Source organism: Sceloporus undulatus, chromosome 1, assembly GCF_019175285.1.
Source record: "Sceloporus undulatus isolate JIND9_A2432 ecotype Alabama chromosome 1, SceUnd_v1.1, whole genome shotgun sequence".
Classification (NCBI taxonomy): Eukaryota; Metazoa; Chordata; class Lepidosauria; order Squamata; family Phrynosomatidae; genus Sceloporus; species Sceloporus undulatus.
Window position 1 is genome coordinate 207,732,634 of NC_056522.1, and position 15,821 is coordinate 207,748,454.

The window sequence follows — 15,821 nt, forward strand, 5'->3', positions numbered from 1 at the left end:
TTATTTCATTTTTCTTTCGGTGTTTTGTTAATAAGGGCTGAAGTTCTGTTAGAGGTATATGCATGTGTAAGTGTCCCTTAGGCATAAAGGTGCCCATTTTTAGCACTGTGGGAGTTGGCATTCCCTTCCTCCACAGTGTGCACCCTCTCCCTCCAACCTACTGTGAGACCTTGAAGCTGCCTTGAAAGACCATTCAGTGCTTTGTGGAGAGCAGGCAGGATCAAAGAAACATCTGGTTACATTCTCCTAGCCAGATGCAAAATGATGACATAAACGCTGTGATCCACAGATATACAGAGAACTCAGTGCTGCTATATATATTGTGCATCTGACTTTGGAGGTAGCCACATTTTTTTCTCATGCTGTCTGCTTGCTGCAAAATACAGAATGTCCATATGGGACAGCTTCTGGACCTTTATTGTAATTTGGAGGGAGGGTATATGGCTTGTTATATATTTGCATACATTGTTAGGTTGAGGCCAAGATGTGTTTGTTCAATAGTTTGGTTTTCTTCCTGTCTTTTCAACATACCCATATCTGTTTCCCTATCCCATTTTGTAAGCAAGACAATGCATTCTTTGTGGAGAGAAGCAACTTCTGTTCTTTGTCCATTATTCATAGGACAGAACTGTGTGATGCCTTATCTCAGGCTAAAAGAGGCCTTTCTACAGAAACTCCTGTTCTGTCTCTAATATGAGATGTACTTCTTTCAATACACTCTGTTTAGCAGGGAAGGAAAGGGAACTGCAGTTCCTCACTGGGAGACTCTTCTACATCATATTGAGGGAGTCTGCATCCCTGTCTTTATGCTAATAAAAAGAAAGCACAAGAATAGAATTTCTTAAAGTAGGCCACAAGAGGGTTTCTTTGTCTTAAACTTTGCAGTGAATCAAACTTCCCAAAGCAATGAAAGTACCCTGAATTTTACAGGTTGTCAGGTTATTTTGAGTCTAGCTAGAGATGAAAACTGGATTAAGATTTCTTGCAAGATGAATTATTGTACACATCTTTTATCTATATGGGTTTATAGAAATTTAAACGGTGAATCTGGTTATGTCATTAATATGATTAGCATTTGTATATTGAGAGAATGATCAGGCAGAGATCTTTGATATATTTTCCAAGCATATATTTTGAATATATTTTCAGGTTTTGCAGTTTGAGTTTGGCTTTAAGTGTGAACCATTGTAGCATACTTAATAATGTGATTAATTGTTTTTAAAGTTAAAAGCATCTGAAGCTGAAAAGATTGAATGGGAATTAAGTAAATCACAGCTCCAGGAAACATTAGATGAGAACAAAGAAAAAATAAAGAAGTTGGAGACCTATTGGTTAGAAGCACAAAGCTTATGTAAAACAGTAAATGAGCATCTTAAGGAAACTCAGGAACAATATGATGCCCTGGAGAAAAAATACAACAAAGCCAAGAAATTGCTTAAGGAATATCAGCAGAAGTGAGTTCATTATCATTTTCTTACAGAAAGTCATACAGATCTGTGTTGTTGTTTATTGCATGTACTATATGGAAACTATGCATATATACTACGTCTTGGGGTCTTAATGTGGGGTCATTTTAGCAAAAATGATATCACTGCTTCATTTTCGAGGAAGCTGGAAAATGTAGGATAGTTTGAAGCCTGTAGGTTTGAAAATGGAAACGGTAAAAGCAAATTGCAAATGATGGCATCAGAAGATTTTAGGGATGTCAGAGGTGATCAATACACTTTCACTGGGTTCCACACCATGCACCAACCGCAAGGCAGGAATCTATGTTCTTTTCTGTTACAGTCCATTGGGATTCAGCTCCCCTTCTCCCTCAGTTTTATTTTACCTGCCCTGCTAACCTGACTGAGGCAACCCCTTCTCCAAGGATTAGGTTGTAGGCAGTATAATAAATGGATAGGACACGGGAGACAGATAAAAATAATGAAAAATGCAAAATGGAAGGTAAAACAGACAAAGAAAGCCATGAAATGACAAAAGCCTCCCAGATGATTGCTGCCGAACAAGTCTCTGGGGAAGACCACTGGAACAGATTGAAGAAAATATTTATGTCCTCCAGTAAAAGTGAAAACAAGAACATAATAATGGAAAATAAAAGAGCTAAAGAGGACACCTGGCTCTGAAGGCACTATAATGGAGGACGAAAAGGGTAAAGTATCCAGATGGACAACTGACCTGGCTCAACCCCCGTTCAAACGCATGCCACAAATACTACAAAGGGAGCCCAGTGAAAGCCAGATGACTTTGGTGAAGAACAAGCCGACTTAAACTTACCTAAGGCAAGGGAAAGAGCTGTGGGGGCTCAGGCTTCTGCGTTCTCTGCCAGCGGTTGCAATTTTAAGCATCAGTGCTGCAGAGGTCTGGGCCACCATTTTGATTTGAGCAACTCCAGCATCCCTCTCAAAATCTTAAATTCCAGTTAATTTGTAATTATTACCAGACATGATTTCCTCAAATGCACATCATTGCAACAGCCTGCTTGTTTTTAAGATGCAACAATGAGGTTTGTCTGCCATTTGTTACATAAATCCAGGTAGCTGCAGGAAGACCATGGGGTGAAACAGACAGGCAGGAAGGAACGGCCATAAGCTGCTCCCAGACCAATCACCCTTGGGCTATGCCGAACATACGCTGTGACCCCAAAGGTTCCTCCTGTCGTGGTTCAGAATGGACCACGGCAAGGAGTTGTAGAGATCCACTTCTCTGGGGCTGTTTTTGAGCTACCTTAGGCAGCCCTGGAGCAGCTTCTGGGCACTCTGGGAACATGCATTGTCTAAATGCCATGTCCCCAAAACGGCCAGAAGCCGCCCCCATCTGCTATCTGTTTCGGGCTCATGCATTTCATTTTAGGCATCGGGAGAAACTAACTAAGGAAAGAGGGAATTAAACTTTTGAATTCAATATTATTACTCCCATACAAAAAATCCATCCAGAACTCGTCAGCAATGAGAAGTTTTCAGAGAGGAATGGTGAGCTGAAGAAAGTTAATCAGAAAAAGGTAAGGCATTGAGTGTGTTAAGTTTGTAGAAAGGCAAAATTTGCTGAGTAACAAGTCTTTCTAATGGTGGTGTCTAGGGAGGTATCCGGTTCTCCATTTGGTCAAGGTTGTTGGGCTCAGTTCAAGTTGCTTTAGGTCTCATGATATGGACAAATTGCTTCAGTCAGTCTGTCCTATCCCACTAGCCATGTACCTTGGTTGTTAGGAGCCAGATGACCTACTGCAGATTGATTAGGTGGGCCCAGGGAGGTGGTAAATACCTTACTATGGAGTTTATCACACGGGAGGAATTTCTCTTAATTTCGAATGAAAAGAATGTGGGGCCAGAATGCATTCACATGAATTCGCTAGTTCAGTGAATTTACCTGAATTTGAATTGCATTCGAACTGACTTCCCATTGCCCGAAAATAGCTTGCTATTGCCCAAAATTGTGTGTGATCACCTCTCACGCAATAACGTGAAACCCCATGATTGCGTTCGGATTGCCACTCGATTATACTTTCAATTTCCCTTGTCTGATATATCAAGGAGAGGTGCCTGCCCCTATGAAGAAATTGGTAGAGTACCAGCTCCTGAAAAGGGTCTCTCTAGATCCAGAGGTATATGAGAGCTACTGACCCATAGCTAATATCCCTTTTTAAATAAGGGATGTGTTGAGGTTTTTGTGGTTTTGTCATGCCATGTGGCCGTGTTCTGGAAGAATTTATTCCTGATGTTTTGCCTGCATCTGTGGCTAGCATCTTCAGAGGTTGGTGGCATGGAACAGAGTGGGGTATATATCCAGTCTGCTTTTTAATATTTTATCCAGTCTGTTTTTTTAATATTTTAATATTTTCTGACACTCTGTGTGAGATCATCAACTGTACTTCTTGCTGTAAGTATTAGCTGGGGCTGAGAAGGTGCTACATGAGAGCCTTAATGCTTTAATTGGCTAGATGAGGACAAGGAAATTGAAATTGAATCTTGATAAGATTGAAGTTATACAGGGCTGATGATTCTTAGATAAGGGAACTGGGTAAGTGTGCTGGATGGGCACTTCCCCTTGGGTAGTAGGTGTGTGCCTTGGGAATGTGTCTAGATTTATCTCTGTCACTGGAGGCCCAGGTGGACTCTGTGACTATTGAATACCCTGGGGCCGCTTTGGTTGGTCTTCCAAGTTGCAAACTCTCCTGGACAAGGATAACCTAGCCACAGTAGCTCATGTGCTGTAACTTACCAGTGAGGCCTTCTGATCTTTGTGGGTTTCTTTTGAAGGTGACTTGGAAGCTCCTTTCATGTTTAAAGCATTTGCAATGGTTTAAGTGTTGGATTACAACCCTGTAGACCAGCGTTCGATTCCCCACTCAACCATAAAACCCATTGGGTGACTTTAGGCAAGTCACATGCTCTTAGCCTTAGGGGAAGGCAGTGGCAAACCTCCTCTGAACAAATCTTGCCAAGAAAACCAATGATAGGGTTGCAGTAAGTCGAAAACAACTTGAAGGTGCACAACAACAACAACAACAAACAACTTTTAAAGAGTTGATTTTGACTGTACATTGTCTTGCCATATAGGATGAATTAAATGAAAATATTTTAATTTAATAAATAATTAAATATAAGTAAAGTCAAAATAGAATTTCACAACAAGATGATCACTGAATACTTACCACCAGCTGTATACACAAGAAAATTAAACATGTGTAGGCATATTTGCAACAGGGAATGTGTTTCAGGGCTTAGAAAAACTGGTAGTTCATTCAAGCTCACAGGATATTGAGCTGAGCAAACTAGAGAAGAGTGCTGTGAAATTTGTTTAACTGCTAGGTAGAACTCAGTACTAGCTCAGTTTAATGTAGGAAGAATTTTCAATAAATGTCCTTTTTCATATAGAAGGGATATATATTACAAATTATTATTCTGACTCTTCCTGTACTAGAGAAGTAGAACTTATGAAAAAAGAAGAGGATCATAAAAAGATTCTTGAAGAGAGGAACCAGGAACATGCAAATCAACTCAAAGCAATGCAGGAGAAGGTATGGCAAGGTGAATTTTTAAATATAGTTTTTAAAAATGTTTATAAATTCATCTTGGGCTTTTAAATAGCATTGTAACATTTTCAGATGACAGAGCTTGAAGATAAATTAAAAATATATGAGAAGCTTCCTTACATGTTTGGAAATAACATTTTGTTAGAAACTGACACTCCAGATCCTGAAAAATTGACGGAAAAGTTTGAAGTTAAAGATGATATTCTGGAAATTGAATCTTCAGTGGAAAAATTAGATTTTTCTGGTAAGTACAGAATTTTAAAACAATCTCATTATTTCTTAAATGCTTATGGATTTTGCTTGAAAAGAGTTCAGTCTTCCTAGCTAGTTTTTCACTTTAAAGGTTTAGCTTTAAAGCTAACAAATGAAAGACATACATTTTTTTCAGCATAGGTAGCAGTGGCAGAATAAATATGTAGAGGTGCAGTATTTTCTGTAGCATTTGCATTGGCACAAAGCTGGGATTAGGTAATATACCCTTCAAATACTGCTGGATCAAAATTCAAGATGACCTGAATAGACTAGATAGCTGAACCAAAGCTAACAAAATGAAATTCAACATGGAGAAATGTAAGGTACTGCACTTAGGGCGGAAAAACGAAAAGCACAGATATAGGATGGAGGACACCTGGCTGAATGAAACTACATGTGAAAGGGATCTAGGAGTCCAAGTAGACCATAAGTTGAATATGAGTCAACAGTGTGATGCGGCAGCTAACAAGGCCAATGCAATTTTAGGATGCATCAATAGAGGTATAGTGTCTAGATCAACGGAAGTAATAGTGCCATTGTATTCTGCTTTGGTCAGACCCCACCTGGAATATTGTGTCCAGTTCTGGGCACCAATATTTAAAAAGGATGTTGAGAAACTGGAGCGTGTCCAAAGGAGGGCGACTAAAATGGTGAAAGGTCTGGAAACCATGCCCTATGAGGAATGACTTAGGGAGCTGGGGATGTTTAACCTGGAGAAAAGAAGGTTAAGAGGTGATATGATAGCCCTGTTTAAATATTTTTAAATATTTGAAGGGATGTCATGTTGAGGAGGGAGCAAGCTTGTTTTCTGCTGTTCCAGAAAGTAGGACCTGGAGCAATGGATGCAAGCTCCAGGAAAAGAGAATCCACCTCAACATCAGGAGGAACTTCCTGACAGTAAGGGCTGTTCGACAGTGGAACAAACTCCCCTGGAGTGTGGTGGAGTCTCCTTCCTTAGAGGTCTTCAAACAGAGGCTGGACGGCCATCTGTCGGGGATACTTTGATTGTGATATCCTGCATGGCAGGGGGTTGGACTGGATGGCCCTTGTGGTCTCTTCAAACTCTACGATTCTATGATTCTATGACTGCAGTTCTCAATATCCATACAATTGGTTTGGTTGACAGAGAATGATGAGAGTTGTAGTGCAATATCTGGCGAGGCACACATTTCCCTTTCTTGCCATAGTTGGTATGCAGTCTAAGTTCTGTCTTTTAAAAGTATTCTTCAAGGTATTCCATTTAGAATTGCCATCTATATACTGGTTCAGTAAGGTGTGTCTTCTCTTATAAAAACCTAATATATAGAAATCAATGTTACTTGCATTATATTATGAATAACAAATAAAAGGACATTTTATTGAACCAACTGTGTAATTGAAAGAACATGCAAGCTTTTGAATTTGAGTTCACAATATTTTGGTTTGGTTACTTAAGATTAAATTTTAATTCATGAAGGAGCACTGAATAACTGATGACAGAGGTAGAAAGCTGAGAAATCTTTTACTGCTGGAATATTCTTTTTAAAGATAACTGCAATTTCATTACAGATTTTGATAACTTTGTTGGAGACACACCGAGGTTAGACACAAGTGCACATAAAGCAAAAGCTCAGCTTGCCTTGAAAGTAAAACGTCAGCCACCTTCTCGGTCAAAGTTAAAAGAGTCTCTTGGAGCTGGACAAAAAGATATAAATTCACAGGTACAGTGTTCACTTTATTGATTTTTTGTAGCCTTCATTTTTAACTATCAATGCATTCATGAGATAAGTTACAACAGCATGATGGGTGTCTAGTAAGGTCTAGCATTGTTTTATTCTGCCAGTTTTTCAAATAAATGATTTGATTGTACAGTGTACCTTTGTTGTACACAGGGGATCCGTTCTGTGGGACCTCAAATCCCATTGATTTTAATGGTGGCACACTCCTTCACGCTATTAAGAGGTCCAGGGCTCACTGTCTGCATGACCTTGAATCTGCATATGGTGCGGGCACCCTGTATTTACTTTACCCTAAATATAAATAGATCTCTAGTGCTAGTTCATTAGCAGACTTCAACAAGAACTTTGTGCTATTAAATCCTGTGAATATAAATGAATTTAAAAGGAAGAGGGACTTACAAGGCTGTAACAAGTGTTCGGATAGAACTCAGTAAAACTTAGTTTTATCCTCTGTAACTCTGTGAAAGAACTCATCATCTCTGGATAGACAGCACGAGTAGTCCACAAGAAACACTGAGTTGACTGCATTGAACTATGAGACATGTAAGGGAATGGTATAAGAAAATTTAATAAATAAATAAATGTCCAGATCTCTATTGTGCTTGAAAGGAGGAGCACAGTTCCATAGCCCAGTTCTTGTCTCTTAGGGAGATACTTAACTCCCCCTTTTAACACTGATTAAAATTATTTAAATTTGTGAATGCCTGCTACGTTTAGTGCCTTTCAATATGATTTTTAAATACCATATATAGTTGTGTACAAGTTGACCTCGTGTATAAGTTGAGGGAAGGTTTTAGGGCCAAAATCATTGATTTTGATATGGCCCATGGAGACAGAAGGTTTTAAGATCAGGTTGGAAGTGGAGCGAAAATGGGGAAATGCACGGAGGAGGAGAAGCAAAGGTTTGGAGATAGGGTAAAAGTGGAGGAAAAATGGGAAATGCAAACAGGAAGAGGAGGAGAAGGAAAGGTTTGGAGATTGGATTGAGAAGGGAATCACCACACATACTCACACTCATGCCTTGCTGCTCTTTCAGAAATCACTGCTGAGCCACAGAGAGTGGGGTATCAGGGTTGCTTTTTAAAGGACCTTTATGAGCAGTATTACTGATTGTTGTTTTTGTTGTCGTTGTTAACTGCCCTCCAGTCGATCTAAACCCATGGTGACTATGTTGACCTATATATACGTTGACCCCAGATTTTAGGGTCAACTTTTGGGCATAAATTTCTTGACTTATAGTTGAGTATAATCAGCACTGCATTTCAAACTGAATTTTATTATTGATGATTTTATTTTATAATTCTCAATGAAATATTAGCATTTGCTTTTCTTGTTTGATGTTTGCTTGTTGAGTATATTTTATACAGAATGTTTAAAATTCGGAGTAAATAAGTAAATAGTAACATTTACTTACCAGTAAATGATTAAAAAAGCCAAATTGTCATAAAAATTGAAGAAAAGATAAAAAAAATAGGAAAACAAATTCCTGTGCTCTACCCCTAATGAAAACTTCAGGTAAAGAAGATAGATTTTCCTTGGTGTTGTGAAGAGTCAGCACAGAGTAAATGTTTCTGAAAGAGCATTTAACAGTAAGAATACTGTACTACCACTGAAAACAACCCATGCCCAGTTAGATACCCATCTAACCTCAAATGAGGGCATCCACGACAAGCCTTAGATTATGGTGTCATTTAATGAAAATATTTAATAAAAAGGTGGCCATTCATTTTGTCATAGACTGTTTAGATTGTACATTAAATATTGCTTTTCACCTTGTTTTCAGAGTGTGGATGATAATAATGGTGAGACAGAGGAAAATAGTGGGATTGGTTCTTCAACGGTCACAGAGAAGATCACTTCATCACAGCAGAGTGATACAGATCAAAGCACTGATAAACATGAATGTGGTGAAAGTACTGAAAGTTTATTAGAATCAAGTCCATCAGTTTCTGTGAATTCTTCTCCAGTTTATAAACCACACACAGAAAGTAATCCTGGAGTAACTCAACCGGCCCATAATGATGATACTACTCCAAATTCTCCTTCAGGATACTGTCGAAATGTAAAGTACAGAGAATCAAAAGGAAAAGGAAAAGTGAACAAAGGTAAGTTTTAAAACTTTGTTTTAAAGATTTTTAAAATCTTGGCTTATTGTTACACCATTCATATCTAGAGAAGGCGAACAAAGAGGGAGTTCCAGAGTGTAGGGGTAGCCACTGAGAAGGCCCTCTCTCTTATCACCACCAATTATGCTTGTGATGGTTGTGGGACAGAGAGAAGAACTTCTCCAGGGTATCTCATAGCCTAGGCTGATTCATACTGGGAGATATGGTCTGCCAAATAGAGTGGACCTGAGTCTAAAGAGGGGAGGGCTGTATAATGTCACCTCTGTTAGAGTGTCGTCCTTTTCATCTTAACCTATGTACAATTGTTAGTGCAGTTGTTTCCATAGCTAGTACAGGTGAACTCTCTTAACCACAATTGGATATAATTTGAAGAATCACAATAATTGCTTGTCTTGTGCCTGCCCAGAGCTGCTCAGAAACTTCTAGTACTCAAGATGTACTGGAGTTTCATTACTAAGGTGGTAGTGTCTAGGTGAGGCACTCATCCTTATCACCAGTTCCTTTTTGTCCACTGTAGCTCAGAGGCATTATTTTTTGTGTAATTTTATTTTTTCTCTATCTGTTTCTTCTCAGTTGTTCTTTTTCTCTTTGTGTTAATCTCATCAGCTAACACTTCATCAGCATTTCTATTTATTTTCTGTCCAAGAGCCTTTGGGCTTATTGTACCAAGAAATCTCTTCATGGCAATTCATAGCATCTAGATTTATTTTTAAGAAACATGTTGAGTGTGGCAATAACATTCCTCAGTCAGATGACAAGTCCCACTCTGTTCTCTTTAAGAGTTTGTCACATTGTAGTGTAAACATTGTCAGCACTTTACAAAGTATGCACTCAACTATGTAGACCTGAAGTGTCTAGAGCAGGGGTGAGGAAAGTGCAGCCCACTGGCCACATACTCCCATGCTATTTTTTATGCCTCACAGTGCTCCCCCAACAAGCCCTCCCAAAGAAATTGCAGGGGGAAATTGCCATTGAATGACACCCAACTTACCTTAGAGAACCTAGTGCAATTTCACCACTTTTTTGGGTGGGAGCTGTGCAGTTTTAGGCCCCGGAGAAGCCATCTTTCAAACAGGAGACCTTGAAAAAGGCCTCTCTTGCGTTTAAAACAGCATGGAAGGAATATAGGAGAATGGCGTCCTCTTTGGGAGGGACAGTGTGACCCCTATTATTATTATTATTATTATTATTATTATTATTATTGCATACATTTATTTATTTATTTACTGTATATCCTGCCTTCCTCCTGTACAGAGACTCAAGGCGGCTAGCAAAATTTAAAACAGTCCCAAGTTAAAACAATATAAAACATTAAAAATACAAAGGTTTTTTTAAAAAAACAATTTCAAAAAGTTAAAAATCTTACATGTTCAAATTTATAAACTGTTTATAAAACTTTTACAGCACTCATGTCAGTGTGAGAAACCTGATGACATAAAAATGTTTTTATCTGCTTCCAAAAAGAAAGTAGGGATAGAGCCAGCCTGGCCTCTCTAGGGAGAGAGTTCCAGAGCCTGGGAGCAGCCACCAAGAAGGCCCCTCTCTTATTCCCACCAAATAAACCTGAGAGGGTGGTGGGACAGAGAGAAGTACCTCTCCTGATGATCTCAACACTCTGGTGAGCTCAGATAGCCTGGAACCAAGCTGTATAGGTCTTTATAGATCAAAACCAGCACTTTAAATTGTGTCCAGAAATGAACTGGCAGCCAGTTGAGCTGTTGCCACAAGGGTGTTGTTTACTCCTGGTAACCCGCTCCAGTTAACAACCTGGCTGCAGCTCTTTGGGCCAACTGAAGTTTCTGAGCACTTTTTAAAGGCAACCCCATGCAGAGCACATTACAGTAATCCAAACGGGATGTAACAAAAGCATGTACCATTGTGGCCAGATTTGACTTCTCCAGGAATGGATGCAGTTAACGCAGTAATTTTAGCTCTGCAAAAGCACTCCTGGTTCCACTGATGCCTGGGCTTTCATGCTCAGCACTGAGTCTAGGAGTATCCCCAAAGTGCAAACCTGTGTTTTCAGGGGGAGTACTGTATAACCCAATCTAACACAGGCTGAATGCCTATTCCCAAATCTTCCTTTCAGCTGACTTGGATGTCCTCTGTCTTCCCTGGATTAAGCTTCAGTTTCTTTGCCCTCATCCAGTCCATTACAGCGGCCAGACATTGGTTTAGGACAGGATCAGCTTCCTTGGAATTAGGTGGAAAGGAGTGATAGAGCTGGGTATCATCAGCATACTGATGAAATCTTACTCCACAACTCTGGACAACTTCCCCCAGTGGTTTTATGTAGATGTGCATAGGAGACAACACTGACCCCTGAGGGACCCCACAGGCCAATGGCCATGTAGTCAGAACCGGAATCTCCCCTCACTACCTTCTGAGAATGTTCCTCCAGGAAAAAGCAGAGCCACTGTAGAACAGTACTTCCAGACTCCATCCGGAGAGGCAACTCAGATGAATACCATGGTCAATGGTATCAAAAGCCACTAAGAGGTCCAGCAAAACCAAAAACAGGGACACACTCCCTGTATCTAATTACCTGCTTAGCTCATCCACCAAGGCTACCAAAGCTGTTTCTGTACCATAGCCAGGCCTAAAACCAGATTGACATGGATCTAGATAATCTGTCTCATCCAGGAACACCTGGAATTGAGTAGCCACTACACTCCAGCACCTTGCCCAAAAATGGAAGGTTGGAGACTGGCCTATAGTTATCTAATGGAGTAGGATCTAGGGAAAGATTTTTTCAGAAGAGGTCTTACCACAGCCTTCTTCAGGCATGTTCGGACCCTGCCTTGCTGTAAAGAGGCATTAATCACTTCTCTTACCTACTCTGCCAGTCCTCTTCTGGCCTGTTTAATTAGCCAAGAAGGGCAAGGGTCTAGAACACACACAGTGGCTCTCACCTCTCCAAGCATCCTGACTACATCCTTGGGCTGCACAAATTGAAAAGTATGCATCAACACTGGACAAGCAGAAGCCGTGGTTACATTCAAAGGAACTGTATCCACTTTGGCATCTAAGTCAGAGCAAATCGGAGTAATTTTATTTCTTCGCAGTGAACTGTTGAGTGGCTTTCATTCTCTCTGGTCTAGATTGCAACAGATCTCTGGCTACTCAAAACAACTCAGCTGAACGATTCAGTGCAGCTTCAATAGTCTTAGCCAGAAAGGCTGTCTTTATTGCTCTACCATATGCTTTCAGGTAAATTTTAGCCTGTTTCCAGTCACATTCACCCTAAGTTTTTTGTCACTGTTGCTCTAGTCTCCATCTCATTCATTGCATTGCTGCCAGCTCCTTAGAAAACCAGGGAGCTGGTTTAGCTCCACTTAGTGAGATGGGACACTTAGGAGCAATTGTGTCAATTGCCCTGGTCATTTTCCCATTCCAGAGATCAACCAGGGCTTTGACAGGACCACCTGTCAAGGCAGCAAGAAACTCCCCAAGAGCCAACAGGAATCCATCTGGATCCATAAGCCTCCTGAGGTGGACCAACTTAAAGGGTCTCCCACCCCTGCAGAGGTTCTGAGTTCCAGCAAGTCTAAACCTAACCAGGAAAGCTCCTCCATTTCCAGATCACCATCATCCCCCTTCCCTACAGAACACAAGGTCTAGAGTGTGCCCTGCAGCATGAGGGATCAGATACCACTTGGGAAAGACCCATGGTTGTCATGGAGGTCATGATGTCCTGAGCCACCCCTGACAGGGTAGCCTCAGCATGGATGTTGAAATCCCCCAGCAACATAAGCCATGGAGACTCCAACACCACCCCTGAGACCAGCTCAGGCAGGGAGACTGTTGAACAGCAGTATAGGCAATACACAAACAGAATCCCTAATCTGTCCTAGCTGCCAACCTTTAAATAAACACACTCAGACCCTGCGGATTGAGGGATAGAATGCCTGGTCCGGGGGGATATTATTCTGATAGACCACTGCAACTCCATCCCTCCGTCTCCCAACCTTGCCTGCTGCTGCACAGAGAATCTTGGTGGACAAAACTGAGAGAGATTACCTCCCCCCCAAACTCATCCAACCAACCACTTTTGAGACTAACTGAAAATGCATCTGAGGAAGTAGACTGTAGTGTACAAAAGCTCATGCGGCCAACTTCTTTCTTTCAGTTAGTGTCAAAGGTGTTACAAGATCTCTCTAGATCCCAATACCCTGTAGAACAGGGGTAGGCAATCTTTTTGAGCCGGGGGGCCAGGTTTCTGTCCCTCAGACAACTGGGGGGCCGAAGCCAAAAATAAATAATTAAATAATTTTTTTAAAAAATTAAATATATAAATAAACCAGGACAAATGTAGGGCAAAATTTTCAAATGGAAGACACTTTTTTTTAAAAAAATGGAGGACACGTGAAAAAAATTGCTGATTTTTAAAAAAATGTTAATATAAATACATGTTTCTGAGGCTTCTATAGACAATTGCCCCCCAAAGGCCCCGGCGGCAATCAGCGGCAGGACCGGGCTAGGGCCGGTCCCAAGGCCTCGCCGGGCCGAAGGTTGCCTACCCCTGCTGTAGAACTTCAGTGACTGCTCCCTGAGTAGCATTACCTCCCTCATTTTGCTGGCTACACATCTCCCCTCCCCCACATGACTGGTCAGTTGTTTACCCTGACAAGCTGTGTCTGTTAGCAGGTAAGAAATTTGATCAGACAGCAGAGGAACAGGTCCTTGCTCTCAGCTTAAACTCCCCCCCCCCCCCCACAAAAGCAACCCTGCCAACAGTGGACCCGCCCTCTCAGTAGTCCCCACCCAAGCCAGTTGATCAAACTGCTAGGAACTGCTGGCTTGGCCTCAGTCCTGTAAAGAGGCAGCTCTCCCCTAGGCTCAGACATTTGCCCACCCCTGCTCTGCAACTTCTGTCATTCACTGAACAGTTTCTTCAGCCGTGTCTTCCAGTTAGTAACCATAGTTTTCCCATTTTTTCGTCAATGTCGAGTTCACTGTTCAGTGTTGATACTTCAGTTGTACCAACCTGAGACCAAGTTTTGATTATGACTCTTCCCTTGGTCTATGCCAGGGATTAAACCCCAAATTCAGACAGTTTTAAGGTCTCTTATGAAGAAGGTGGCATAGGGGGAGAAAAAGAAAAGGAGAGGTGGCTGGTCAGAATCCAACTAAGATTCTTGGCTAGACTTTCTCACTACAGTGGTACCTCGGGATACGAAATACCCAGGTTACGAAATTTTCGGGATACGAAAAAATCCCATAGGGAATTATTGTTTCGGGTTACGAATGTTTTTTCGGGTTACGAAAAAACTTTTGGTGCTTTTTTCGGCTTTTTCGCACGGAATCGCGGCTTTTCCCCATTAGCGCCTATGGCAATTCGGCTTACGAAGGCTTTTCGGGTTACGAAAGCGGCCGCGTTACGAATTAATTTCGTAACCCGAGGCACCACTGTACCATCTCAGTATTAATGTCAGGTTCAACAATGATGCTAGTGGTACATCTACAAGCATCAAGTACACCTATACATTAGATCAATACATTGAGATTGCTGTGCTGTCCAGAATATGTCTGAGATACTGGTTTTGATCTTTTTTTAGAATGTGTAGCTGGCACTTTAATAACGTTTGGATAACATACAGTTCATTGTCTTTTTTATGTTACCCAAAGAAAGGTGAGGGAACTGGGGAGGTCTCTGCCAATTGTTGTCAGCTTGTCTTTTAAAAATTTGGGAATTTAAGGATGCTTATGAGAGGCTGGGTAACTTGAAGAGTGTTCCCACATATGTATGTCAATATTAATTGATGAGGACTCCCAAGTTTGGGTGTATAAGAGGATTTTTATTTAGAAATGTGCAAGAGTGCAACCAAACACATGATAATAACTCAAACAGACATACCATTCAGAGCCAACTGAAATAGAACTGTGGAAACTGGATAGCAGAATTTAGGAGCGTAGGAGGGATAATATTTACCTTTCCTGAAGAGGTGACCACAGCAAGCGAGCTGTAGCTCAGACGGGATCTGAGGGAGACACAGTAAGTAGAAGGGTCTTCGGATACATTGTACTATCTGTGCTCAAAGACACTAGGTTTTGGGACTTATACAGCCAGCCCTTCTTATACACGGATTTCTTATACAAGGATTCAAGCATCCATTTTTTTTTTAATAAGGGACACCATTTTGTTATGTCTTTATATTGAATGGGACGAGCAGCCACGGATTTTGTTATCCACAGGGGAACTTGGAACCAAACCCCAGCGTATAACAAGAGTCCACTGTATTTATATCTGAGATCCTAGCCTCAAGGGGAGTTAGGTGCTGTCTTGCAATGTAACTCCCAGGGAATCAACAATGGGACTCCAGAACTACTGATAACTTTAACTTCAGAGTAACAAAAAGAACAATAGGATTTAGGACAACTCTGGGATAGATGGATAGGGAAGTGGGCTGGGAACACAGCAAGGGATAGGCAAGAAGCGTTGGCTTACTGCTTTCACCTTTATGTATGGTATGCAGAAAGCCTGGGGGGGTGGAGAGGAGATGGTGCAATCAGCAAACACATTCAGGTTTTGTCATGGTATTGCATGGGTCCTTCATATGTCTTTGGGTCTAAATATCCTTCTGATGGGAAATTCACATGGTGTTCCAAAAGTCACTGTGACCTCTTAAGACCATACCTGGCTCCAGATCTGAAAATATGGAGACCCTCAAAGAGACATGTGGGTGCTCAGAT

At 41.1% G+C, this 15,821-nt stretch overlaps 2 protein-coding genes across 5 annotated transcripts in view; one reads left to right on the forward strand and one right to left on the reverse strand.

Annotated features, from left to right (window-relative positions):
* The window catches only part of RAPGEF4 (Rap guanine nucleotide exchange factor 4), a 372,660-nt gene that overhangs the window by 314,412 nt on the left and 42,427 nt on the right, over nucleotides 1–15,821 (reverse strand). The gene's annotated exons all lie outside the window — the stretch shown is intronic.
* The window catches only part of LOC121928848 (neurabin-1-like), a 69,984-nt gene that overhangs the window by 27,703 nt on the left and 26,460 nt on the right, over nucleotides 1–15,821 (forward strand). For all 4 annotated transcript variants that reach the window (XM_042464120.1, XM_042464137.1, XM_042464128.1 and 1 more), the window contains exons 9-13: nucleotides 1,225–1,454; nucleotides 4,921–5,017; nucleotides 5,105–5,276; nucleotides 6,833–6,984; nucleotides 8,786–9,107. In XM_042464120.1, the coding sequence (XP_042320054.1) occupies nucleotides 1,225–1,454; nucleotides 4,921–5,017; nucleotides 5,105–5,276; nucleotides 6,833–6,984; nucleotides 8,786–9,107 (973 nt within the window). The remainder of the gene's footprint in view (nucleotides 1–1,224; nucleotides 1,455–4,920; nucleotides 5,018–5,104; nucleotides 5,277–6,832; nucleotides 6,985–8,785; nucleotides 9,108–15,821) is intronic.